This window comes from Odocoileus virginianus, chromosome 14, assembly GCF_023699985.2.
Source record: "Odocoileus virginianus isolate 20LAN1187 ecotype Illinois chromosome 14, Ovbor_1.2, whole genome shotgun sequence".
In the NCBI taxonomy this organism is placed as follows: Eukaryota; Metazoa; Chordata; class Mammalia; order Artiodactyla; family Cervidae; genus Odocoileus; species Odocoileus virginianus.
In genome coordinates this window covers 59,394-84,555 of record NC_069687.1, presented here as the reverse complement: position 1 = coordinate 84,555, position 25,162 = coordinate 59,394, and the positions used below count along the sequence as shown (strand labels likewise).

The following is a 25,162-nucleotide window of genomic DNA, read 5'->3' as shown; positions in this document are numbered from 1 at the left end:
GTCAGGTGTGGCCCTGGAGGGAAGGGGTCCCCATCTTCCTGCGTGCCTGCCTGGGCGGCCTGGGCGGGGCTCGGGGACCCCCCAGCCCTTAACTCACCTGCCTCTCCCGCGGAGAGTCCACTGAGGGTCTGTGCAGAGTATATACCAGATCACCCACTGTGTGCCTGAACTGCCTGTGAGTACCCCTACCACGCACCTGTGTGTCTACCACTGGCTTGTGTACCTGCACCAACTCTGTGTACTGTGCCACCTGAGCACATCTGTATCACATCAGACCTCTTTGCAATTCTGCAACTTCCCTCTCCCTTACTTCCCTGAATCAGGGGACGTGTCCAATCACATGTGCACAGGTCCCTGACTGCGGCCGGCCCACACTGAGAGCAGGCAACTCAATGTCTGCTCTGTCTGGGCACAGGCCCCAGGGATCTCCAGAAATTGAAGGCAGACCATGCACTGGGCAGGTTCCTCAGTGAAGCTGGGAATTGCTGTCACCCCAACCAGCTTCAGCGATCCCGGATCCTGGGGTCCAGGGGGAATCCAGGGCCTAAGGTACTGCAGGGCTGGGGGCTGGGGGGGGGGTGGGGAGGACAGAGAACGGTGAGGGGCTCACATCACAGGGGCCCAAAGTGCAAATGCAGGATGCCTGCCCTCCCTCTAAGCTTGCAGAGCTCATGGGACAAACAAGCATGGCACCTCCTAGGGGAGAGGGACCATGCTGTCCATACTTCCACCCACTGGGGACCAATTATCCACACCTGGGGAACCACCAGGGGAAGTGGGCCCACTGTCTACACCTGCATCTACTGGGGAACCTCCAGGGGAAGTGGGCTTCACTGTCTACACTTCCATCTACTGGCGAACCTCCAGGGGAAATAGGCCCACTGTCTACACCTCTGTTTACTGGGGAACCTCCAGGGGAGGAGGGACCCACTGTCTACACCTCCGTCTACTGGGAACTTCCAGGGGAAGTGGGCCCACTGCCTACACCTCCGTCTACTGGGGAACCTCCAGGGGAAGTGGGCCCTACTGTCTACACCTCCGTCTACTGGGGAACCTCCAGGGGAGGAGGGACCCACTGTCTACACCTCCGTCTACTGGGGAACCTCCAGGGGAAGTGGGCTCCACTGTCTACACCTCCGTCTACTGGGGAACCTCCAGGGGAAGTGGGCCCACTGCCTACACCTCCGTCTACTGGAGAACCTCCATGGGAGGAGGGACCCACTGTCTACACCTCCGTCTACTGGGGAATCGCCAGGGGAAGTGGGCTCCACTGTCTACACCTCCATCTATTGGGGAACCTCCAGGGGAAGTGGGCCCACTGCCTACACCTCCGTCTACTGGGGAACCTCTGGGGAAGTGGGCTCCACTGTCTACACCTCCGTCTACTGGGGAACCTCCAGGGGAAGTGGGCCCACTGCCTACACCTCCGTCTACTGGAGAACCTCCATGGGAGGAGGGACCCACTGTCTACACCTCCGTCTACTGGGGAATCGCCAGGGGAAGTGGGCTCCACTGTCTACACCTCCATCTATTGGGGAACCTCCAGGGGAAGTGGGCCCACTGCCTACACCTCCGTCTACTGGGGAACCTCCAGGGGAAGTGGGCCCACTGCCTACACCTCCATCTACTGGGGAACCTCCAGGGGAGGAGGGACCCACTGTCTACACTTCTGTCTACTGGGGAACCTCTAGGGGAAGTGGGTCCACTGTCGACACCTCTGCTACTGGGGAACCTCCAGAGGGGAAGTGGGTCACATTGTCTACACCTCCATCCAGTGGGAGACAGGGAGATAGACTAGGGGCAGTTTTGGCTGAGGCAGTGGGTACCAGGTACAAGATGAGTCAAGCTGCACACCCGGATGTCCTGGGCCTCAAGAGTCAGGAATTTGGGAACCGACATCTGGAGTACAACTTGTGAATGTGGGCTGGTGTCCTCAGAAGTGTTTCGAAGTGTAGAGATCCATGAAGGGTAAAGGCGTGGAATCCTCAGAGAACCCCTTGGACCTTCGACCATGAGCTCACAAGGCCAGGTGGAGCCCCACAGATTCTTTATCTCAGCCCCAGGTACTGTGCTCAGTGATGTTCCTCCTAATCAGACACTGCAGATAAAACTCACAGCTCCCCAGGCGCCTATCTGCCACCAGCACAGGTCCCCCAAAATGGACCGCCTGTTTCTGATGCCCCAGATCCATTTATGGGTCACTGACACCCACCCAGAAGCCCACCCCAAATCTCACAGCCCCAGCCCCAAATCCTGGTTTAGGGAGGCACCTTTAAAGGGCGGGGGCACAGGAGCCTGAAGCGAATCTGCGGGTGCGGGTACAGGGACCCGGGGCCGGCCGGACAGTGAGCACATGGGGCGGGGCCGGCTGCACCCCTGCTCCACAGTCACGTGTGAAAAACTCTGACCAAGTCCATCAGAGGGCAGAGGTACACCATTAGTAAGTGAAAGGAAGACCACTCCTTTCCAAATTAAACTTGGATTTGTATTTCCAAAGTTTTACCAAATGTAAACCAACTCCTGTCACAGAGGATGGACAAATCTTGGGACTCCATGACCAGGGCCAGGGGACACCCCAGGTTGCTGCACCCCTTGGAGCTCCACGTGAGTCCAGCTGAGACAGACGGGCACAAGGATATGTGTGCTTTATTGCTTACGCTGCACATTCAAGTGAATACAGTAAACCCCCTTTAAAAAGTAAGGCACGTGAGTGGCCTTCTGTGCAAGTTCCACATTATTTAAAGTTCCTATTGGCTAATAAAGTATTTCCACTCTAGAACTAGAGCTATCTAAAAAAGCACATGGTAAGTTTTTTGCAAGCAGAATACCTGAAACATTATTATGTTACCTCATGGCACAATTAAACAGCCTCATATCAAATGTCTGTATCTATGGAAAGATATAACTATTGTTACAAGCGGGAAACGTTAACCAGCTTATCCACATATATACAGTTGGGTCCCCAAATAGTAGTTATACAAAATTTAAAGAAAGAACAGTATCTAACTGCATTGGTGTCTGTTTCATTAAAGGTAAGAGATTTGGCATTTTCAGTCTTTTTTTTTCCATAAGTCATGCTGGTATTTGCAGAAAGGCAGGGTCATACGATGCTGAAGACCATGGACAGATACTGTTCATATGACACTTGGATCCAGCCGTCCTGGTCTGTATCGTAGCGTCTGAATATATCTGTCAACCTCTGAGGAAAAACAGCAGGTATTTAGACCTGACACTTACCAAACAGAAGGAACACAATGTATTGGTAAACAGACATTCAGGAACCCAATTTCAGAAGAGTTCCTGTCTCCACACCCCACACCCCCAGCACAGGGAGGCAGCGCAGGTGTCCCTAACAACCCGCAGGGCAGGCCGGTCCGCCCAGGAGATGGAGGTCGGGCAGGACAGCGGGCGACGGGGGGGGCCCAGTGTGTAGGCCACAGCCCCGGGTCCTGGTGGGGCCTCTGGCCCCAGAACAAGGTTTCCCCAAAGTGGGTGATGTGCCTGGGCCCTCCTTTCCCACCCTAAGACCGTTCTCCCAGGACCCTCCTTGAAGGCTCCCCTCTGTTCTGGCGACAGGCTTCTCAGGATGAAAGGAAACCAGCCTCCACTGGGCCCCAAGAACCTGCCCCCCACGGGGGGGGGAGCCTGGCCGCAGAACCAGAGGGTGGGGTCTCTCTTCTGTGCCAGCCCAGTCCCTTGTCCCGATGCCCACCCTCCCCATCCCCTCCTGGCTGACCAGCCCCCAGGGCTCCCCCTCAGTCTGTTCACAAGTCCAGTCACCAGACAACAGGGACTGGGGCGGCCAGGTCAGCGCTGCCTGAACGACAGAAGCTGGAAACCACCACAGGTTCAGAAGAACCGAGACAGGAGAAGACAGCGCCCAGTCTCACTGAGACCTTGGCAGCTGCCTGTCCACCTGCTCCAGGACCGAGCAAGGCTGCAGCCTGGCCTGTGAGCTGAGCCTCCCACACCTGTCTCCAGTTCTGGCCCTCTCTGTCCCAAGCTGGGCAGATCGACGGCCAACAATCAACAGGCTGACACAGGTGATGGTCCACGTGGGGGTGAGCTGGAACTTCCTGTGTGGCCAACGCTGGTGTGATACAGACCACAGAAACCACAGCAGCAGTCCCCTCTGCTGGGAGACACCGCGTGGTTTCCCTTTCTTTACACTTGAAGATTTCTACCAATTTTCACATTGTTTCATAAAAACAACTTTCAAAAAGGCTTTTTCTTTCTCAAAAGAGGCAGATGGAAGAAAACACCTCTGAGGGCTTCTGAGGACTTTCTGCAGGTGGCCTGCAGCTGAGCCTTTCCTTTCTGACCCCCATCTCTGTGCAGAGTTTGGGCTCCTTCTCTAAGGGGTGGGGGCAGTGACACCAGGCTTGGACAGCGGCAGGCTGTGGGCAGCCCACAGTCTGTGCTCAGTCTACAGGCAGTGGGGACTCAGATCCTGTTACTCCAGGGGCTGAAAGTGACACAGGATGACCTTTGCTTATGCAGACATAAAGATCAGCTGGTTACTTAGGGGACATAACCTCAAATGAAAACCCTAACCCCACAGGTCCTGGTGAAATTTCTATATCACACCTATTCCTAACATATTCTGACAGCACAGAAGCGAAGTGTTGGCCGCTTGGTCATATCTGACTCCTTGTGACCCCATTGACTGTAGCCCGCCAGGCTCCTCTGGCCACAGGATTCTCTAGACGAGAAAACTGGCATGGGTTGCCATGCCCTCCTCCAGGGGATCTTCCCAACACAGGGATCGAACCTAGGTCCCCAGCATTGCAGGCAGATTCTTTATTGTCTGAGCCACCAGAGAAGCCCTGTAACCTCACCTCGCCAGACCCGGAGAGGGAGACACCTGGCATTCCAAGGAGCCACTGAAGCACAGGGCCTGGCCGGCCCAGATTCCCCAGGAGAGAAATCAGGACGGCAGGTCAGGGAGAGAAACCTCAGTCATTCAACTATCACTGTGAAAAGGAGAGCCCTGAGAATGTCCCCCAGGTTACCAGTCACACTGATAACCTCATGCACACCTCTCTGTAGATTCTAAAGACAACAAAATGGTTTGGATGTAAACAGCAAGGGTGTCTTTCAGGGCCGGGTTCTACTGAAATACTTCTGGAAAATACATTTGCTTCCCATAAATGGAACTGTGTCAGAATTATGAGCGAATGGAGTATTATATGGACTTGGCTGTGAGGTGGTAACTGCTGACTCTAAATAATGGGCACATGGGTTGTCTTCGCTATTATTATTATTGAGACTTCTCACAATAAAGACTCTGAGAGACATAAGGGTTTACACCAATTCACTGCGTTTTCTAAGGCTGAAATCTAAGGAACTTGGCCCCCCACCTGGAGACAGGAGCAGGGCCTGTGTGGGAACAGCCAGGCGGGTCAGGTGCTGCTGCCTCCACCCTTGGAGGGTGTGCCCGCCCTTGGTTCCTCCTGGGTGAGCCGAGGGACCGCAGGAGGAGCCAGCTCGGAGGGGCCTGCGAGGTGGCGGGCACTGCAATCATCAGCCCACCAGGCACTGCTCCCGACTCCTGCTGGGGCACAAGCCTCACGTGAGGGCGCAGAGCAAGCCTCACAACAAAACCTTCTCCAATACTCAGGAAGAAACACAATACAACACCAGGTATTCATGTAAACCGCCCGCTGGACCCCTTCCAAATGGACGGCTCTCAGGGTTTCCAGGGGAGGAGGGACACGCTGTCTACACCTCCATTTAACAGAACTAGTTACTTCTCCAAAAAGCACACTCACTTCTGCAGGTTCTAGAGCCAGTCTTACGCGTCTGACTCACTTCAACTGCCGGAGCGCGGGGCCTCAGGTGCCCACTGCCCACCACCCCGGGCCTTCTGGGGGCGGTACCTGCAGCACGATGCAGCCCTGGATGAAGTCGTCGAAGGCGATCTGCCCCCGGCCTTGTCGGTCGAACTTCCGAATGAGGATGTCGTGAAACTGGTCAGAGAGCCGGTACCCTGCAGGGGGGCGGGCAGAGTCAACCCCATGCCCACCCCGGAACCCAGTCTCCCCCCACCCCCGAGAACACAACGGGGTCCCCCAGTCAGGCCCGGGGGCAAGCACATGGCAAGGCGCCGAGAGCTCCACAGAGTCTCTGCACTGTGCCCTCGGCCCCACGGAGGCGCCCTCCTGGAGGGACCACAAAATCACTTGTTCACACCAACTCCAGCGTTACAGTCGCCCTGCAGGGGCTTCTGGAATATCAACCTTCTTAAAAGCCCTTACTGGTAAACTTTACTTCATTCTTAACCTAGTGGTGAAGCTGTCAATAACCCAGCTGTCCTGGATTATTCACTGCTAGAGAATGCTTTGCAAAATAAAACCTCACTAAGGCTCCCAAGGAGACAAAGTGTAAACTTAAGGACAGGAAGTTAACTGATGGCCCCTCCCCCGCATCAGCCGCTCCCTGACATCAGGAAGTCAAGGCTGCGAGGATGCAGCAGCTGCACTCAGACGGAGCTCCAGAGGGGCCATCCTGGTGACTCGACTCCCCCTCCAATGCCTGAGTAGCCTGGCCTCCAGCAGGGATACCCTGGCTCTCTCAGCCCTTCCCTCCCCACCCCACCAGTCTCACCACCTGTGTGACCGTGGCTTCCTTACTTATTCAGGAGACAACATCCAGGTGCAAAATATTTTTACCACTTTTCAGTCTCGCTGGAATCTTTGCAAGGATATGTACACCTATTATCTGAGTGAATGTCACAGTTAATTACCTGTATAAGCACTTCATCACTTTACTGAAAAAGTCAAACGTGCACACGCGTGACAGTACCTTCCAGAGTGGTCAGCGAGCTCCTCACATCCCGTGAACTAATCCAGGCCCCCGGCCCTGCAGCTGAGCAGCAGACAGGACCCTCCTACACCTGGCACAGCCTGTGGCCAGACAGAGGCCAGGCTGGAGCGTGCGCTTGGGACTTGGCGCAGGGCAGTGCTTGTCCAGCCCTCGCTGTTCCATGGGCTCCCACCCAGGCTGGGGAAGGGTGGCAAGATGGTGACAGGGACACAGCATTACGGAGACCGGGGCTCACGGAACCAGACAGGTGCCACTGGGTCCGCTGAACCGCTGGGCCCACTCCGCCCTCCAAATCCCAGATGTGGACCCACCTCAGCAGCCTGTTCTAGGCCAGTGAGGCAGGTGGAAACCCTGCCGGCCACCTCACTGTGTGTCATGCACGTCCTCCTAGAATGCCCCTCCCCCGAGGCTGCACTTCCAGTGGAGGGAACAATCCCTTCTTCCCTAAAAGCTAGCGAGGTGGCCTGGTGCCTCCACTGACCACCCAGCGCCCACTTGCAGCACCAGGAAGAAAAGCGGATGCCAGTCAGAAACTATGGCAGAGGACAGACGCAGCCAATGGCACAGACAGGGGTGGGGGCTGCCGTGGCCCTGTCAGGGCCGTAACTTGGTCAACCCGACCGTAAAGACGCCGTTGACCTGGTCAGGGCAGCTGACGGCCCGGGCTGTGGGATGCAGAGTGGGCGCGTGGGTGGCAGGGCTTGGACTCTGCTGCACTAAAAGGGGCAGGGCAGGTGCAGCACAAGACGGAAAGCAGCCAGCGAGGGCGACGAGTAACTGGAGGCTCACTGCCCCCGCATGACGTCCCCACAAACCAAGCTGAATTCAGGCTGCCAGGGGCTGGGTGCAGGGTTGGGGCGGGAGTGCTGGAGGGGCGCTTGTGGTGGGGAGCCTGCCTTTGTCAGGGACAGCAGGACTGTTTGTCCCCAACGAGTGGAGTGTGTGGCCTTGCCTTACACACATCTTACTTTCCAGTCTCTGTACCTGGCGTGCAAAACATGCTGTTTAGTCACTTAGTTGCGTCCGACTTTTTGAAACCCCATGGACTGCAGCACGCCAGGCCTCCCTGTCCATCACCAACTCCGGCAGTTTGCTCAAACCCACATCCATCGAAGTCGGTGATGCCATCCAGCCATCTCATCCTCTGTTGTCCCTTTCTTCTCCTGCCCTCAATCTTTCCCAGTATCAGGGTCTTTTCAAATGAGTCAGCTCTTTGTATCAGGTGGCCAAAGTACTGGAGTTTCAGTTTCAACATCAGTCCTTTCAATGAAGACTCAGGACTGATTTCCTTTAGGATGACTGGTTGGATCTCCTTGCAGTCCAACGAACTCTCAAATGCCTTCTCCAACACCACAGTTCAAAAGCACCAATTCTTGAGAACTTAGCTTTCTTTATGGTCCAACTCTCACATCCATGCATGACTACTAGAAAAACCAGAGCTTTAACCAGACAGACCTTTGTTGGTAAAGTGTTGTCTGCTTTTTAATACACTGTCTACGTTGCTCATTGCTTTTCTTCCAAAGAGCAAGTGGCTTTTAATTTCATGGCTGCGGTCACCATCTAGAGTGATTTTGGAGCCCAAGAAAATAAAGTCTGCCACTGTTTCCATAGTTTCCCCATCTATTTGCCATGAAGTGATGGGACCAGAGGCCATGATCTTAGGTTTTTGAATGTTGAGTTTTAAGTAGCCTTTTTTACTCTCCTCTTTCACCGTTATCAAGAGGCTCTTTTATTCCTATTATGGAGCACCTAATAGGAATAAAAGCCTAAAAGATGAACGGATGGACCATCAAATCCAGCAGGTGGGCTGTTCAGGGTCACACAGCCCTGCCAGGGTTAGCCTGAGACCCATGTAGGGGGGTGAGAGGTCAGAGGGCACCTTAGGGTTTCAGCCGCCCTGGCTCCCTCACGCGTCTGCTGAGCTGCAATGCAGCTCCAGCTTGACTGACAGACACTTGGTCTTAAAAATCAAAGAGGAAATTTCACTAACAGAGCAAGTTTTCTAACAGTTACTAACAAGTAAGCGGCAAAAGGTTGACAAGTCACCTTGGGTGGGAGATGAGGAGCCAGAGGAGTCCTGAGAAATGGAGGCCAAGGGCAGGAAGGAAACCTGCGGAATAACTGAAGAAACGCTGCAACAGAGTATGTCCTTTCTCCAGGAAAAGTTGAAAGTCAGGAAGGCTCTTGGCTCTGCCCTGCACTGTGGAGCCTGTCAGCATCTGACCTCCTAAGTCTGACCAGAACTTGCAGGCCCGAGAGCCAGAGACCAGCTGGTCGACCTCAGCGTTTCCAACCCGAGTCCAGGACATGACGGGTGCTGGCACTAAGAAAAAGCGGGTTCCAGGCCTGACAAGGTTAGAAACACTGTGGTCGGTGCTGAGATCACCAGTCTGGAAATTAATTCAGAGGGTCCAGGTTCCAGTCAGCCAGGCCTCCAGCTCTCTCCTGCCCAGGACTGCTCTGTGGGGGACACCCCTAACGCTCAGTCCCCCACCTACGGGCACAGCAAGGTCAGCTGCATTCCAAGTTCCAATCCAGAGAACCCGGGGCCAATGTCCTGCCCAAATCCTGACCTGCGCCTGGTGGGCTCATGAAACAAACTTCTGTGGGGTCCCACAGCCTCTAAAGCAAGACAGAGACAAAGAGGAGAAGACAGCCTCAAAGGACGAACACAGAGCAAGAGGGGTGGGGAAGAAGCACAGCGATAACCACAAGGACCAAAATGTACTTTGTCACTGAAACCAGAAACAGCCAGAATAAAGTACACTGGCCTCTTTTAACAGAAGGGCCCAGCGAACACAGGGCCGGGGGGTTCACGCCCGTCAAACCAGAATTCTGGTGCAATGACTGCGTCCCTCCTCATGAACCCCGAGCTCCCCGCAGGCCCAGGTGAGCCCCGGGACCAGGCCTGCTGACCGCTCTGGAAGGCGCCATGAGAGCACCGCTCACAGCACAGCAAGCACGCAGGCTGTACACACTTGAGAATGAGGGCTTCCGTGCTCACGCTTGCGCTCCATGCAACCCACAGGCTCGCCTTTCATGGGCATTTTATCATCGGTCCATGTATTCTCATGTCAGGGAACAGAAGCTGCTTTATATATGCAAGCTGTTTTATCTTGACTCGTTCACTTTAAACTTTTTGAAAGCCACATTCTCAGCGTGACTGCGACACCACTTCACAAAAGAAAACTCCTGCATAGCCCTTATCTCATTTTGGATGGAAAACCGCATAAAAGCCCCCAAGTCAAATATAAGCCTGCATGATAAAGAAACATCAAAAATGTAAAACTGCGATGTAAACAAAATTTCACATAGGCTACTTTCAAATCATTAAGCTGAACAAAGCAACAAGATACACGTTATGGCCCTTGGCTCCAAAATGAAATAGCTATGCAGTCAAGACAAGTGTTTTACCGAAACCTGAGAGGGCTTGCTTGAGCTCGTTCTTGTCGATCATGCCCGAGTTGTCCCTGTCGTATGTGCGGAAGACGTTCTGCCAGTCCGTGATGTACTTCCAGACACCAGTGAACTCACTGAAGTTCACTCCGGCCTTGTTCTCTCTGTCAAACATGGCTGAAGCGAAAGGGCACGGCTCAGCAGGAACCAGGGCAGAGGTGCACCCACAGCTCTGCAGGCTGGGCTCCCCCAGGACCAGCCCAGAGCTCGGCCAGCAGGTCCCCAGGGGCTGTGATAACACCAGCCCTACATCAGCCAGGCGGGCGTGAGGCGGCTGTGAAGAGGGATGTGCAAGCCGAACACCCTGGTAGATCCACAATAAGAATGATTTACACAGAAGGATGCTCCTTAAAAGCTGGGCATGCCCGCTCTCGGGAAGGAACCGGGGTGCAGAGGGATCAAGGAGCCCAACCCAACCCTCCAGGCTCAGGTCTGGTTCCTGGAGCTGCCCATCCATCCCCCAGAGGATTCGCGTCCCCAAGGGGGAGCTCCTTAGAGGGCTTGGTCAGGGAGGCCCGTTCCAATGAGAAAAAAACTACCGGCTTTTGGGTTGTTCTTTTTTTTTTAAGCAAGATCCACCTTTCATTTTAAAAAAATCAGCCTCATTTCAGGTCCAAATAAGAACTTGTAACTACATTTACATATAACTGCATGCAAAATGGATAGAGATGCATGTATGAAATCTCAGTCTGAGACACTGGTAAGAAAACGTAGTGCGCCATCTGCCTCTTCAGGAAACTGAAGTGTTCCTGGGGTGCACAGAAGTCACTCCAGCGGAGTGACTCGTCATGTGAGAACTCAGCTGCTTCCTCCAGTCACAGTCGCGCAACCCAGGGGGAATGGAAGCATGTGCGGGAATGAGGGCGGGGCGCACGGCGGACGCTGAGTAAAGGCTCAGGGATGGTGGGGCGGGCGGGACACCCGGAAGACAATCAGCCAGGAGCACAGGCCCGACGGGGTTGCCCATACTTACATATGATCGATCTGACAGTCACTGGATTAAACGGAGTCCAGGTGCCTGAAACAAACAGCAGGAATTAAGACAGAGCAGAATCTCTGAATCCCCAGTTTGTAACCCCCAAAGCCAGAGAAAGTAAGTAGCTTTCAACATCAAGACCTGAGAGCCACAAGACCTCAGTGGGGAGGCTGCCCCCAGACGACGGGTCCTGTCTACGCTGCCCAAGAGTCACTCCGGTCCAGCCACACGTTCACAGCTGCTCATGAAGACCTGCACCCGGCAGCTTGCCCCTCCTCACTTTATAACTAGAAATGGCTATTTTACCACTCACTGAACTTCCCTAGACCCACAGCACCAGGTGAGCTGAGAAGAGGGTGCTCAGCCCTGCTAGGAGTGTCACAACTGCACTTCAGAAAACCCCACCCCCAGGGGCACCACCGCTCCAGGACCAGCATTGCCCATGCACCCACAACGGCTGCACACACGGTGAGTGAAACAGCCGAAGAGCTCTGGAAACCACAGCGTGAAGACAGGCTTACGTGCTCCTCCTAAAGTAACAGGCTGGGCAACACACTATCTTCTCTGAAACTGTGAAAAGAACGCATCATTCCATGATAATTTAAGAACAGTAACGGGATCTTACCAAACATTTGTTATGAAGGGAACTGTTCACTCTGACAGATTTGGTAATTTAGAACCCTTCATAAGCTGTGATGATGGAATGTTCACCAGGTACCTGGAACCCGAGGGACCAAATGCAGCTGCTGGACTCTTCCTGCCTCCCACAGCCTCCCTCTGATGCTGGCTGTGCCCACACCAGGAGTCCACAGGGACCGTCCACCGGGGGCCTGTGCGTGGCCACAGCATTCCGCAGACTCTGGAAGAGGAGGCTGCGCCCACTGCTCATCCCAATTGTGAGGAGGGTGTCCTGGTCACATTGGCAAATGAATTTTAAACAGAAGTGACTTGAGTAAAACAGTTAAATGATGCTGCAAACACAGGCACTTTGCAAGATAGAGGCCAGGCCCCTGTGGAGGCAGAGGGGCATGTGGGTGGACCGGAGCTCCAGCCGACAGAGCTGGAGGATGGGGACTGGGGACAGCAGAGGCCACCCTGGGCTGAGCCGGCGCAGAGACAGGAGGCCCGCGGGCTGGCCAGCTCAGGAGGCAGAGGCAGGCTCCTGGTCCTGTAGCTGGCCCTTCCTGCCACCCAAACCGGGCCGACTCGCCACAGAAACCGAGGGGTCACGACAGCATCCAACAGTGAATAGACTCTCTGTTGCGTGCCAGGTCCTGTGGCCTAAGACTAAACATCAAAGCTTGACAGCCCCTAGTGACGCTGCACTTAATGCTTCAGTAATGCTAGGTATCAAATACACCAGAGGGTCGGCCTGAAAACCTACAACCTCCTGTAAGAAAATGTACTGCGACGCAGAGAAGCAGACCTAACAGCCTGCTGGGTGCCCAAGACACACTGGGCAGGAAGAGTCCCTTCGGCGCCAGTGACCCTCACGCAGCTTTCAGGGCCAACCCCAATTTCAAACATTCCCACCCGCTTTCCTCGGTAACCAACGCGTCTAGGAATGTCACAGCCAAGCCTGCAAAAGATTTCCTGTCAGACTTCTACTTAGAAATATATAGTCTCTCTTCCTATAAGTCTTGCCTCAGTCTCATCTGAAAGAACCAAAGAAAACAGAAACACACACAGTATTTCCATGTACACTGAGGACACATAACTCTTTTCACCCATAATTCGAACACGAAAGGGCCACAGCTCCATGGCGGTGGGTGAGGGGCAGGGGGGTCACACCAGAAGCTCAAGATGTTTTTCTGCGACCCTCAGGAATACAGATGATTTTAACAAATTTATATCAGACTCTTTCTTAAAGGAGAAAAATGCCACTCTGCTCTGTGATAATATATTCTTCTTGCTCTCCAGAGTTTTCTTTCTAGAAATTGCATCCTGTTAGCACAGACGTGTATTTCAGTGAGAGGTCAGTGGGTAGAGTTGTCACGGCATCCAGCAGCAACACTGAATCAGCGGACGATCTGGACCTTTCACAGCACCACCGGCCGTCCCCTTCCACTTCACTGCAGCAGAGCCGGCCGCCCAGCCCTTCTGGGGGAGGCAGGAGCCGCGAAGGCAGGCTGGGCACACCCTGCAGGCTCACGTGGACTCTGCCAGGACCCTGGTGCTTCTACAGGGTCAGGAATTCCATATCCCACCAGTCACCTTCATCCACAGCCTCAAAGAGGCACTACTGCCGGGTCTCTAGGAGAGCTGAAGTCCATTTTTAGAAAAACACCTCAAAAAGAATGTATTATATGACCTATTATTTAAAGTCCAACTAGGGATTCCCAGGTGGCTCATTGTAAGGAATCCACCTGCCAGTGCAGAAGACACAGGTTTGATCTCACCCAGGAAGATCCCTCGCAGCACGGAGCAACTAAGCGCGCGCTCCATGGCGCCTGCGCTCCAGAGCCTGTGCTCCTCGACAGGAGGCGCCGCAGTGAGAAGCTCGGGCTCCATAACTAGAGCTACCCCACTCACTGCAACCACAAAGAATCCTCTGCAGCAACGGAGACCCAGCACAGCCATAAATACATGAAGTCCAGTTTGAAAAATGCTTTCTCAAAGTATACCAATGTTATGCTACTGCAAATCTACAGAAGTACAAAAAAAGGGGCTTAAGCAAATTTAATTTCCAATAATTCAAAGTAACAATGTGGAAGTAAAAATTTTTTTAAAAAGTATCTAACTGAAGATAGTTTGTGACATGTTATTTTAGATGGCAAGACAGTCCTGTGTCTCTTCACACCTCTTAACCACACCTCCCTCAGAGCAGCCGTGGGAAAGGTCCCCCAGGAAAGAAGACATAAGGACTCAGTGTGCCGGGCCCACAAGGACTTCCTCAGGGCGGTTTCAGCTGATTCTACCAGTGCCCCGGAGGCGCAGAGCGAACTGAAGAGGGAAGCCATGCTCTTTCATGCTTTCAGTTTGTCCACCAGTAATAAACTAATTTCCTGAAATAATATTCTAGTCCTAATATGAAAACAGCCTTTCCAGGTGGCATTAATGGTAAAGAACCTGCCTGTCAATGCAAGAGACCTAAGAGATGCAGGTTCAATCCCTAGGTTGGGAAGACCCCCTGGAGAAGGAAATGGCAACCCTCTCCAGTATTCTTGCCTGGAGAATCCCATGGATGGAGGAGCCTGGCAGGCTGCAGTCCATGGGGTCACAAAGAGTTGGACCTGACTGAAGCAACTTAGCAATATGAAAACAGAGGTCCATTCTGGGGAGAAAACTGAAAGTCAAAATAACTCCAATCTTAACAACTCTGGGAATTCGAGGAGCAGGAAGAGAACTGACTCAGTGTCCATCCTCAGTGACTGAGGCCAGGAAACATGATACAACCGAAAACTAGAGACCAGCCTGAACTTCCTCCAGGATGCTGAGGCCCAGTAGCCAGAGACAGCTGCAGAAACAACTCCAGCAGAAGGAGAGGAGGAAACAGGCAGCACCCAAGGAAAGGGAGGGGCCGTGGGTGCAGAGACAGGAGCACCCAGACCAGGAGGAATGGCGGGCGTCCTGGAAGGAGGAGCAGAGCCTGCTTGGTCAGGGTGAGAGCCACAGTGGGCCTGTGCCTTCAGGGGGCCAACAGGAGGAGGGAGGTGGGATGGCGCCAGGTGTGGGGGGAGCGCCGAGCTATGTGTGCACACATCCTGATTCCAGTGTGCGACCTACCTCTACTCTGGGGCTGAGAAAGGATGAGCGATCAGTACCCATTCATAACCAGGCTTCCTGCAGAAAAAGCCTAATAGAATTTATAAAGATATTCACAGCACAGCAAAACAAAGCAAACTCTCGTTATGCAGGATGGGAGGACAAAAGCCTAAGGAAGTAACGGGTCCCCGACTATCAGTAAAATTTACATCTTAAAATTCTCAGCTTGCGGCACTGTAGAGCTAGAAATTTAAAAATTTTAGCAGCTAATTTGAAGAGGAAAATGTGATTGGTTAAAAAAATCACAGTTTATAAGATACACACAAAACAGGTAGAACAGCCGTCACAAACTGCTCCACACAAAACGCAGCACATCCCCAGGGAGGAGAGAGGCAGCACGGCAGGTGGGGGGAGGGAGTCCCTGCCTCCCTCTGGGTTAAGTGACTACCAGTCAGGCCTCACCCGGCCTCACCCTCACCCCAGTGGCTGAGGGCTCCCTCGGGGCAGATCAAGAAAAGTGATTCCACAGGGTCACCGTGAGATAGTCCTGATGCACACTTAGTGGCTGTGTTAAACACGTTCCCTCTCCAGCAGGCTCCTGGTTCAAGGCTGTGTTCTGACAGAGCCATTTGCTTTAACAACCAGCTGAGCTGGAGGCAGTACTGACATCCTCAAGAGACAGTATTACCTGTATGATCCTGTAAATAACCAACCGTTCACCAACAGCAACAGAGGAGTACCCACAGCGGGGGCACACCTCCCTTCCAGTCCATATGCAGGCCTGGGAGGCACCGTCCACCTCCCACAACACCAGCCTGCTCTCGTTGGTAAGGGTGAGCCTTTCAGCATTGTCATTACCTCTTAAAATCAATCCCTCTTCGAGTTTAAATGGCACCCCTCTGGAAGACACCGCAAACTAAGGACCAGAAAAAGACAGTGGTGTCTGACGGATCAAAAGAAGGGAAACACAGTCAGGTATTTACTGAAATAAGGTCTCTATTTCAAGTCAGGTAATTACTGAAGTAAGGTCTCCACGTCAATGGATTAATCATGCTGAGACCAGCAAAAAGATGACTCCAAGATGTGCCCCCAGAACCGGCACAAAGAGCTGGGATCCTCTCGCCCCCGTCTGGATGACTAGCATTCACCGACTGAAAAGCCTGAGCCCCGAGATCCGGCTGCAGGGCCACCAGCATCCCCAGTTACTTCCCTGTCAGTGTCAGTGGGACCTTGGTGCCCCTCCCCAGAAGTCACAAGATGCAGTTATCAGAGAAATTCAACAGCTTTCAATAAACGGGAGGACCATCGGCTGTACAAAGCCAGGTTCCTGAAGCCCACACCCCAGCCTCCAACTCTCAGGCTTTCCCTGTGCCCTCCATGCAGCTGCCCCCCAGCTCAGCAAGGACTCGGAGAAGCACTGACAGGACACCCAGGAAAGCACTCAACAAAACAAACCTGGAAGCCCTCCACCACAAGCTAGGGATTAAGTCTTAATGACACGGAAAATAAATCCAGGAAAGAAGTTATTTACTACGGGTGGTCAGGCCTGCAGTTCACAAGTCCAGATGGCCGGGTGCACTCACCATTGGACAGTGCTTGCTGAAGCTCGTTGTCAGATATCACACCGCTCCTGTCCTTATCAACCCTAAAAAATTAAGATTAGTTAAACTAGCGATTCAAAGTGCAGGAAAAGCAATACAGGGCCAAAACCAAGGTTTACCTCTCCTGTCAATCCTAAATTAATTTCCCTGCTTCTTTCCCTTTGGCTGCTAGACTATCGCACTCCCACAGTCCCCGGGGGAATAAGCAAGCCTGTCTCTTTCACTGTCTGAGGAACTCCCCTGCCAAAAGGCCAAGCTGCTTCTCCGTTTCTCTCAAGCCTTTCTCCCACAGCCTGTCTGAATTCCACCCAGATCTTGTCCTTTTCACAAACAGGAAAAGGTTCTCTTAGACAACTAAGTCACTCCCTGACCTTAAATCACTCTAGCATGGGGCGCCGATTCGCTGGAAGGACGACCGGGTACCGAAGACACTGCGGTGACGGTCCCCTGCGCACAGCCAGGGCCTGGCTTCCCGCCTGGTGTCTGAGGCAGCCGCGGCAAGCCCGCGTTTCTACAGCCCTAACTGAACAAGCGTCCCCGGGAGACCTTCGTCCCAGAGCAAAGGCCCCGCTCTCGGGGGAGGAGGACGGAGGCCGAGCCTCCGGACGGCCGCTCTGCGCTCCGGGAAGTGCCCGGGGGCGGAGAGGAGGTCAAAGCTGGGGGGAAGGAGCAGGCCGGGGGGACCAGGGCGTCAGGAGGGAGGCCGGACTGCGGGCCGAGGGAGTCAGGGCTCCAGGAGGGAGGCCGGACTGCGGGCCGAGGGGCAGGACGGGGAAGGCCCGGGGCTGACACCGAGGGAAGGGGAGGCCTTGCCCGTGCCCGCTCGCCCGGTCGGCCGCACCTCTGGAAGACGTTCCACAGGAAGCTCTGGTCCGGGAGCGCGGCGCCCGCGGCAGGGCCGGCGCCGGGGCCCGGGCGGTACGGGTAGGCGGCCATGGGCCGAGGAGCGGCAGGGCTGAGGCACTGCTAAGGCGCGGCTGAGAAGCGGGCGGTGGCAGGTGGCTCCACTTCCGCCTCGGCGGGGGCGGGGTCGGACGCGCCACTTCCAGGGGCGCGGTCACGGGAGCGAGCGCGACCAATCCCGTCGCTGCCCTGTTGCCAGGCAACGCCCCCGCGTCCGGCCAGCGTGTCAGGGTCCAGCGTGCAGCTTGGAGCCGGTGGCCGAGGCCACGCGGCTTCCAGGGTCACGGACGCGCGTGGGAGCTGCTCCTCCCGCGGCACAGAGTGAACGTGATGGGCGGGGGCAGTTCCTTCGAGCATGGACCGTCCTTGCACCAAATGAAGGCCATGGAAGGACGGTGATGGAGCGGAAGAACGCGCCAGAGATTCCTGTGCTTTCCTGGACTTCTCTCCCGGCCCCTGCCTGCGCTTCTCTGCGTTCCTTCCCCACACCCACTTTTTCTCGGTACCACACTACGTCCCCTCCGGTGTCTGACAGGGCCTGGAGCTCCCAGCTCGGTTTGCACGTACGTGACCAGGCCCTGATGTCCCCTGCTGACCATGGTGAGCGGCCAGCGTGTCCCTCCGGCCCGTTGAAGACACCACCGCCTCCGTCTGGACTTCGACTGAGCCAGAGTGCCCTCCGCGCAGGGAAGCCCAGCTTCAGGGCGCTCCCGCCGCCTTCCAGGCTCTCAAGAGTGTTGAGCTGCTGATGCAATCTCACTGACTAGGTTCATCTTACTCCCCTGCTTAGTTTGTGGAAGGGCCGAGCACCAAGGAAGCCCCTGATCCTTCCTTTCCTGAAGGGATTTCATTATTCAGCACTCCAAAGCTCTGCAGAAGACCCTGGTTCGATTCCTGGGTCCGGAAGAGCCGCTGGAGAAGGGATAGGCTACCCACTCCAGTATTCTTGGGCTTCCCTGGTGTCTCAGTTGGTAAAGAATCTGCCTGCAGTGCGGGAGACCTGATTCCTGGGTTGGGAAGATCCACTAGAGAAGGAATAGGCTACCCACTTCAGTATACCTGGGCTTCCCTTGTAGTTCAGCTAGTAAAGAATCCGCCTGTAATGAGGGAGGCCTGGGTTCGATCCCTGGGTTGGGAAGATCCCCTGGAGAAGGGAAAGGCTACCCATGCCAGTATTCTGGCCTGGAGAATTCCATGGACTGTATAGCCCATGGGGTCACAAAGAGTCAGACAGGACTGAGCGACTTTCACTTTCATTTTCCAGGGCTCTGCATCTGACCTGTTGTTATTCTCCAGTTGTATTGTCCTCAGCCCCTTTTAACCACCAGACCATATGCTGTAGAGTTCTTTAAACTCCTCAAAGAGATTAAGGTATTCTGACTTGGGCACTCACACAGATTACTCTACAAACTCAACAATGTGGCTTTTTTCATGACTTAATGAATTCAAGTGCTTTCTAGTTTTATCTTCCTAAAGCATTCACATCACTTGCTGACTAATCTTTTCTACAGTTTTCCACAGCTCTTTGATCTGTAGTTTCTGAAATTTGTTTATTCTGTCTCCCACCTCTGGCTCATATTTCTCTGCTGCTGCTGCTGCTGCGAAGTCGCTTCAGTCGTGTCCGACTCTGTGCAACCCCATAGACGGCAGCCCACCAGGCTCCCCTATCCCTGGGATCCTCCAGGCAAGAACACTGGAGTGGGTTGCCATTTCCTTCTCCAATGCATGAAAGTGAAAAGTGCAAGTGAAGTTGCTCAGTCATGTCCGACTCGTAGCAACCCCATGGACTGCAGCCTACCAGGCTCCTCCATCCATGGGATTTTCCAGGCAAGAGTACTGGAGTGGGGCACCATTGCCTTCTGAGCATTTTTCTCTAGAACACTACAAAATTAATAACTGATTTTGCACCCAGTTTGTAAGTTTTCCAGCACAGAGTATACAGGGCAACTTCTGCAAGGAACCCCTCAGCAACTCTAGCTGGCCTTGGTCTCCCTCTCCCCATAGTGACACAGCCTCCACCAACCCTTGGTTGAGTCTCCAGCCTGGATTGCCACAGCCAACACCAACCATGGGGCCCAGAATTACTTCATTCTACTTTATGTTTAGTTCTAGGAGTTGGAAATGATTCATTCAAGGGAAGAATCAATTACTGAATCAACCCTAGTGTTTAAATATTGCTGTGTGTAATCCTTACACCAGAACCTCATGGCAAGGTACCCAAAGTTCACATGCTGGCCTAAAATCTGTCAACTAAGAAAAAAAAAATGCACAACATGAGAGTTGTGAGTTTAGTTTTATCTGGGGCAAAATGAAGGAAATAGCCCAGGAAACAACACCTCAGATAGTTCTGAGAAACACCTCCAAAGAGGTATGGGTGGGGGGATCAACATATGTGATTTTGGTGAAGGGGGAGTTCATACAATCAAGCACTTATCTTATAAAAAGTGTTCTGCTAGTCACCAGAAGCTAACTTTACCATGAAGGGATTTAGTGGTTCTCTAGACATGAGATGTGGGCTTTCCTGATAGCTCAGTTGTAAAGAATCCACCTGCAATACAGGAGACACTGGTTCGATTCCTGGGTTGGGAAGATCCACTGGAGAAGGGATAGGCTACCCACTTCAGTATCCTTGGGCTTCCCTTGTGGCTTATCTGGTAAAGAATGTGCCTGCAATTTGGGAGACTGGGTTCAATCCCTGGATTGGAAATATCCCCTGGAGAAGGGAAAGGCTACCCACTCCATGATTCTGGCCTAGAGAATTCCATGGACTGTATAGTCCTTGGGGTCACAAAGAGTCAGACATGACTGAGTGACTTTCACTTTCAGACATGAGATGCAAGGATTGGGACCATAAAATCGGTTCCTGAAAATATCTATCTGAAGACCTGTCCCACCAGTTTTCCTGGAGCACAGCGTGCCTCAGCCTCCACCCTGGACTCCTTTCAGGGTATGTCAAAGGTCAGCAGCAGCACAGGATTGGAGCCCGCCAGGGCAGGCAGCAGACGCTCTTACCTTGCCTAGTCACTCAGTCATGACCGCCTCTGCCACCCCACGGACTGCAGCGCGCCGGGCCTCCCTCCCCTTCACCATCTCCTGAAGTTTGCTCAAACTCATCTCCATTGAATCAGTGATGCCATCCAACCTTCTCATTCTCTGCCACCCCTTTCTCCTCCTGCCCTCAATCTTTCCCAGGATCAGGGTCCTTTCCAATGAGTTGACTCTCTGCATCAGGTGGCCAAAGGACTGAAGCTTCAGCTTCAGCACCAGTCCTTCTAATAGTCAAGAAGCAACAGTTAAAACTGGATATGGAATGGACTGGTTCAAAATTGGGAAAGGAGTACATCAAGGTTGTATATTGTCACCCGGCTTATTTAACTTATACACAGAGTACATCATGCGAAATGTTCGGCTGAATGAATCACAAGCTGAAATCAAGATTGCCAGAAGAAATACCAACCTCAGATATGCAGATAATACCACTCTAATGGCAGAAAGTGAAGAGGAACTAAAAAGCCTCTTGATGAGGGTGAAAAGAGGAGAATGAAAAAGCTGGCTTAAAATTGAACATCCAAAAAATTAAGATCATGGCATCTGGTCCCATCCCTTCATGGCAAATATAAGGGGAGTTCTTGGGCTCCAAAATCACTGCACATGGTGACTGCAGTCATGAAATTAAAAGATGCTTGATCCTTGGAAGGAAAGCTATGACAAACCTAGACAGCATATTAAAAAGCAGAGACATTACTTTGCCAACAAAGCTCTGTATAGTCAAAGCTATGGTTTTCCCAGTAGTCATGTATGGGTGTGAGACTTGAAACATTAAGGAAAGCTGAGTGGCCAAGAATTGATGCTTTTGAATTGTGGTGTCAGAGGAGACTCTTGACAGTCCCTTGGACTGCAAGGAGATTAAGCCAGTCAATCCTAAAGGAAATAAGTCCTGAATATTCATTGGAAGGACTGATGCTGAAGCTGAAGCTCCAATAGTTTGGCCACATGATGCGAAGAGCCAACTCACTGAAAAAGACCCTGTTGCTGTGAAGACTGAAGGCAAAAGAAGAGGGTGGCAGAAGATGAGATGGTCAGGTAGCATTACCAACTTAATGGTAATGAATTTGAGCAAACTCCGAAAGACAGTGAAAGATAGGGAAGCCTGGCGTGCTGTAGCCCAGGGGGCGGCAGAGTTGGACATGAATTAGCGACTGAACAACCAGATTGTCATAGCTTTCCTTCCAAGGAGCAAGCGTCTTTTAACTTCATGGCTGCAGGCAACTGACTGCAGTGATTATGGAGCCCAAGAAAATAAAATCTGCCATTGTTTTCACTTTTTCCCCATCTACTTGCCATGAAGGGATGGGACCAGATGCCATGATCTTAAGTCTTTTGAATACTGAGTTTTAAGCCAGCTTTTTCACTCTCCTCTTACACCATCATTAAGAGGCTTTTTAGTTCCTCTTCACTTTTGGTCATTGGAGTGGTACCATCTGCACATCTGAGGTTGATATTTCTCCTGGCAGTCTTGATTTCAGCTTGTGAATTATCCACATTTCACACAGTGTACTCTGCATATAAGTTAAATAAGTAGGGTGACAATAATATAGCCTCGGTGTACTTCTTTCCCGATTTTGAACCAGTCCATTCCATGTCCAGTTCTGACAGTTGCTTCTTGACCTGCATACAGGTTTCTCAGGAGGCAGGTCAGGTGGCCTGGTGTTCCCATCTTGTTAAGAGTTTTCCTGGATGGTGGACAGGGAGGCCTGGTGGACTATAGGCCATGGTCACAAAGAGTCAGACATGACTGAGCGACTGAACTGACACAAAGGCTTTTGTGTAGTCAATGATGAAATTTTTTTTTTTTTTTTTTTAATTTCCTTGCTTTTTCTATGATCCAACTGATGTTGGCAATTTGATCTCTGGTTCCTCTGCCTTTGCTAAATCCAGCTTGTATATCTGGAATTTCTCAATTCATGTACTGTTGAAGCCTGGCTTGAAGAATTTTGAGTATTACTTTACTTACATGTGAAATGAGTGCAATTGTATGGTAGTTTGAATATTCTTTGGCAATGCCTTTCTTTGGAACTGGAGTGAAAACCTTTTCCAGTCCCATGGCCAGTCTTAAAGGGGAGATTAGGAATTGAAGATTTAAATACCACCCCCCGCCCTCCCAAGTATACCCCTTCGTTAAGTTAGTTAGTTCAGTCGCTCAGTCATGTCCGACCCTTTGCAACCCTATGAATCGCAGCACGCCAGGCCTCCCTGTCCATCACCAACTCCCGGAGTTTACTCAAACTCATGTCCATCAAGTCGGTGATGCCATCCAGCCATCTCATCCTCTGTGGCCCCCTTCTCCTCCTGCCCTCAATCCCTCCCAGCATCAGGGTCTTTTCCAATGAGTCAACTCTTCGCACCAGGTGGCCAAAGTACTGGAGTTTCAGCTTCAGCATCAGTCCTTCCAATGAACACCCAGGACTGATCTCCTTTAGGATGGACTGGTTGGATCTCCTTGCAGTCCAAGGGACTCTCAAAAGTCTTCTTCAACACCATAGTTCAAAAGCATCAATTTTTTGGTGCTCAGCTTTCCTCACAGTCCAACTCTCACATCCATACATGACCACTGGAAAAACCATAGCCTTGACTAGACGGACCTTTGTTGGCAAAGTAATGTCTCTGCTTTTTAATATGCTATCTAGGTTGGTCATAAGTTTCCGTATGTACAAATGAGTCTAGGATTCATCAGAGACTAGACTGGCACTTTCTCCTCAGCCCTGATGGCTAAGACTGCAGCTCTAGAGGTAATGGGAGTGGTCCCTGGGCTGGGTTCCAGGGCAGGACCCAGCCTGCAAGTCCTAACCAGATGGCTGCCATCCATTTGGTGGGGCGTGGGGTGGTGGTGGTGTCTTGTTGCCTGGAGTCCTGACACCACCTTACAAAGATGGACAGCAACAGTGACGACCACCCTCTGGTAACAGAAAGAGGCTGACCATCTACCCCTGGCTCTGCTGAAGAAGTACAAGTTGCTCAGTCGTATCTGACTCTTTGTGACCCCATGGACTACACAGTCCGTGGAATTCTCTGGGCCAGAAGTCATTAAAGTATTGATATACTTGCCACTATCTCCTCGCCCATCTTGGGATTCAATTCCCTCCTAACTAGGTCTGTTCTAAGCTTTCCATTTAGATGGTGATTCTGGGTGGCGCAGAGAGATGAACTGAAAGACAACAGTCCCTAATTATTGGGCCAGTCTTTCCTTTGGTCTGATTTCTCTAATTGGAAAATGCCTGTTATTCCTAGAATTTTTCTGAACATTGGTTCTAAACAGAGTGCTGGCACTAACACTTTTAAACCCACCCCTTGTTCATCTTTGGGCACAGTAAGCCCTTAATAAACATGAAACATGTTTCATGGACAACCAAGGCTATACACCCTTGTCCTGTCCTTGTACACGTGTGCACACCTAAGATCTTGTATCATCGACCTTACCAGCTTCCCCTGGAAGCCACTCTGGCTTTCAGTTCAGTAGCTGTCATGTCTGACTCTCTGTGACCCTATGCACGCCAGGTTCCCCTGTCCTTCAACTCTCGGGAGTTTACTCAAACTAATGTCCGCTGCTGGTGGTGCCATCTATCTCGTCCTCTGTCGTCCCCTTCTCCTCCTGCCTTCTGGCTCATTACTTGTCTTTATTTGCTTATCAGGACCACTATGGCTCCTGCACACTGGAGACCCTTCCTTCTCTCTGCCTTTCCCAGCCTGGCATGGAATTCCAGGACACAGGCTTACTGTGCCTGCCCTCCCCCCTTCCTTTCCAACCAGTATTCTTGTCAGAACCCAGTATGAAAGTCAGTGACCTTCCAGTTTTAACTCTGGCTTTTTACTGAGTGGCAGTCAATGTACTGAACAGAGGTTTGGTATAGGTTTAGATCTACACTGGTGTTGGCCCCCAGAATTTCCTGCAGTGATGGAACTGCCTTTATCTGCCATCCAGTGTGGCAGCCACTAGGCACATGTGGTCCTGGAGCACCCGAAACACACCAAGATGACTGGGGAAGAAAACCTTAATTTTAGTGACCTTAAACATAAACAGCGATGTGGCTACAGCTATTGCAGGTCTGAATCTTTTACGATGTATCTTACCTTTTTTTGATCCATATTAGAAATTATCTACAGCTCTCTGGGCAGTATTCTATTTTCTTGTTATCTTGACTCTTCTTTTTTCTTTTACTTCTCTGGTCTGTCAATTTGCTTAACATTTTCAGCATGAAATATTCTGTCCTGCATATCCTTAACTAAAGGAATTTCACAGAGACTTACATTTCCAGATTACCCACTCCCCAGTGGTTTTCCCGGGTCTCAGAATACTCATGAAAACAGGTTTGTTTTTGGTTCAGAATTAGTGGCAGTGACATCAAGAAACCACCCTCATCCTTTGCAACCATCAGCCTTCCTGTTACCCTCTCATGCCTCAGGGATACCCATGCCAGCTTTAAATTCCTTGTCCTAACACTTCAATGTTGCTCGATGCCCATGTTAACACTTTCACCCAGCTTACAAAATGCCCTGGCACATACTTCCTCATAGTACCCACTGGCTGGGCAAACTAGTCTGAGGTTGTCATGCAGTCTTTCCACATGTTCTTTCCTCCTAAAAATTACCTCCTTCATACTTGCTGGACCACATCATTCGACACAGGCCGTTTTTGAGG

General features: G+C 52.2%; 1 protein-coding gene across 3 annotated transcripts; it reads right to left on the bottom strand.

The window, feature by feature from the left end:
- Positions 1–2,628: 2,628 nt before the first annotated feature.
- On the bottom strand, positions 2,629–17,585 carry PDCD6 (programmed cell death 6). 3 transcript variants are annotated; one of them, XM_020896735.2, is made up of 6 exons: positions 17,405–17,583; positions 16,546–16,607; positions 11,255–11,299; positions 10,246–10,398; positions 5,880–5,989; positions 2,629–3,199 (listed from the first exon to the last, which is right to left on the bottom strand). In XM_020896735.2, the coding sequence occupies exons 1-6, from the start codon at positions 17,497–17,499 to the stop codon at positions 3,101–3,103; spliced, it is 564 nt and encodes a 187-aa protein (XP_020752394.1). In that variant the 5' UTR covers positions 17,500–17,583; the 3' UTR covers positions 2,629–3,100. The 3 variants fall into 3 exon arrangements, with proteins under 3 accessions (XP_020752394.1, XP_020752393.1, XP_020752396.1); XM_020896734.2 differs by having other exon boundaries at positions 10,240–10,398; positions 17,405–17,581; XM_020896737.2 differs by lacking the exon at positions 10,246–10,398 and having other exon boundaries at positions 17,405–17,585.
- Positions 17,586–25,162: the final 7,577 nt, after the last annotated feature.

Bases quoted from the DNA above. Each gene is read 5' to 3' on its own strand.
- PDCD6 (XM_020896734.2), bottom strand. From the start codon at position 17,499: ATGGCCGCCTACCCGTACCGCCCGGGCCCCGGCGCCGGCCCTGCCGCG. The intron at 16,608-17,404 runs GTGCGGCCGACC...TTAATTTTTTAG, and splicing joins CTGTGGAACGTCTTCCAGAG to GGTTGATAAGGACAGGAGCG. The intron at 11,300-16,545 runs GTGAGTGCACCC...TGTTTGTTTCAG, and splicing joins TCAGCAAGCACTGTCCAATG to GCACCTGGACTCCGTTTAAT.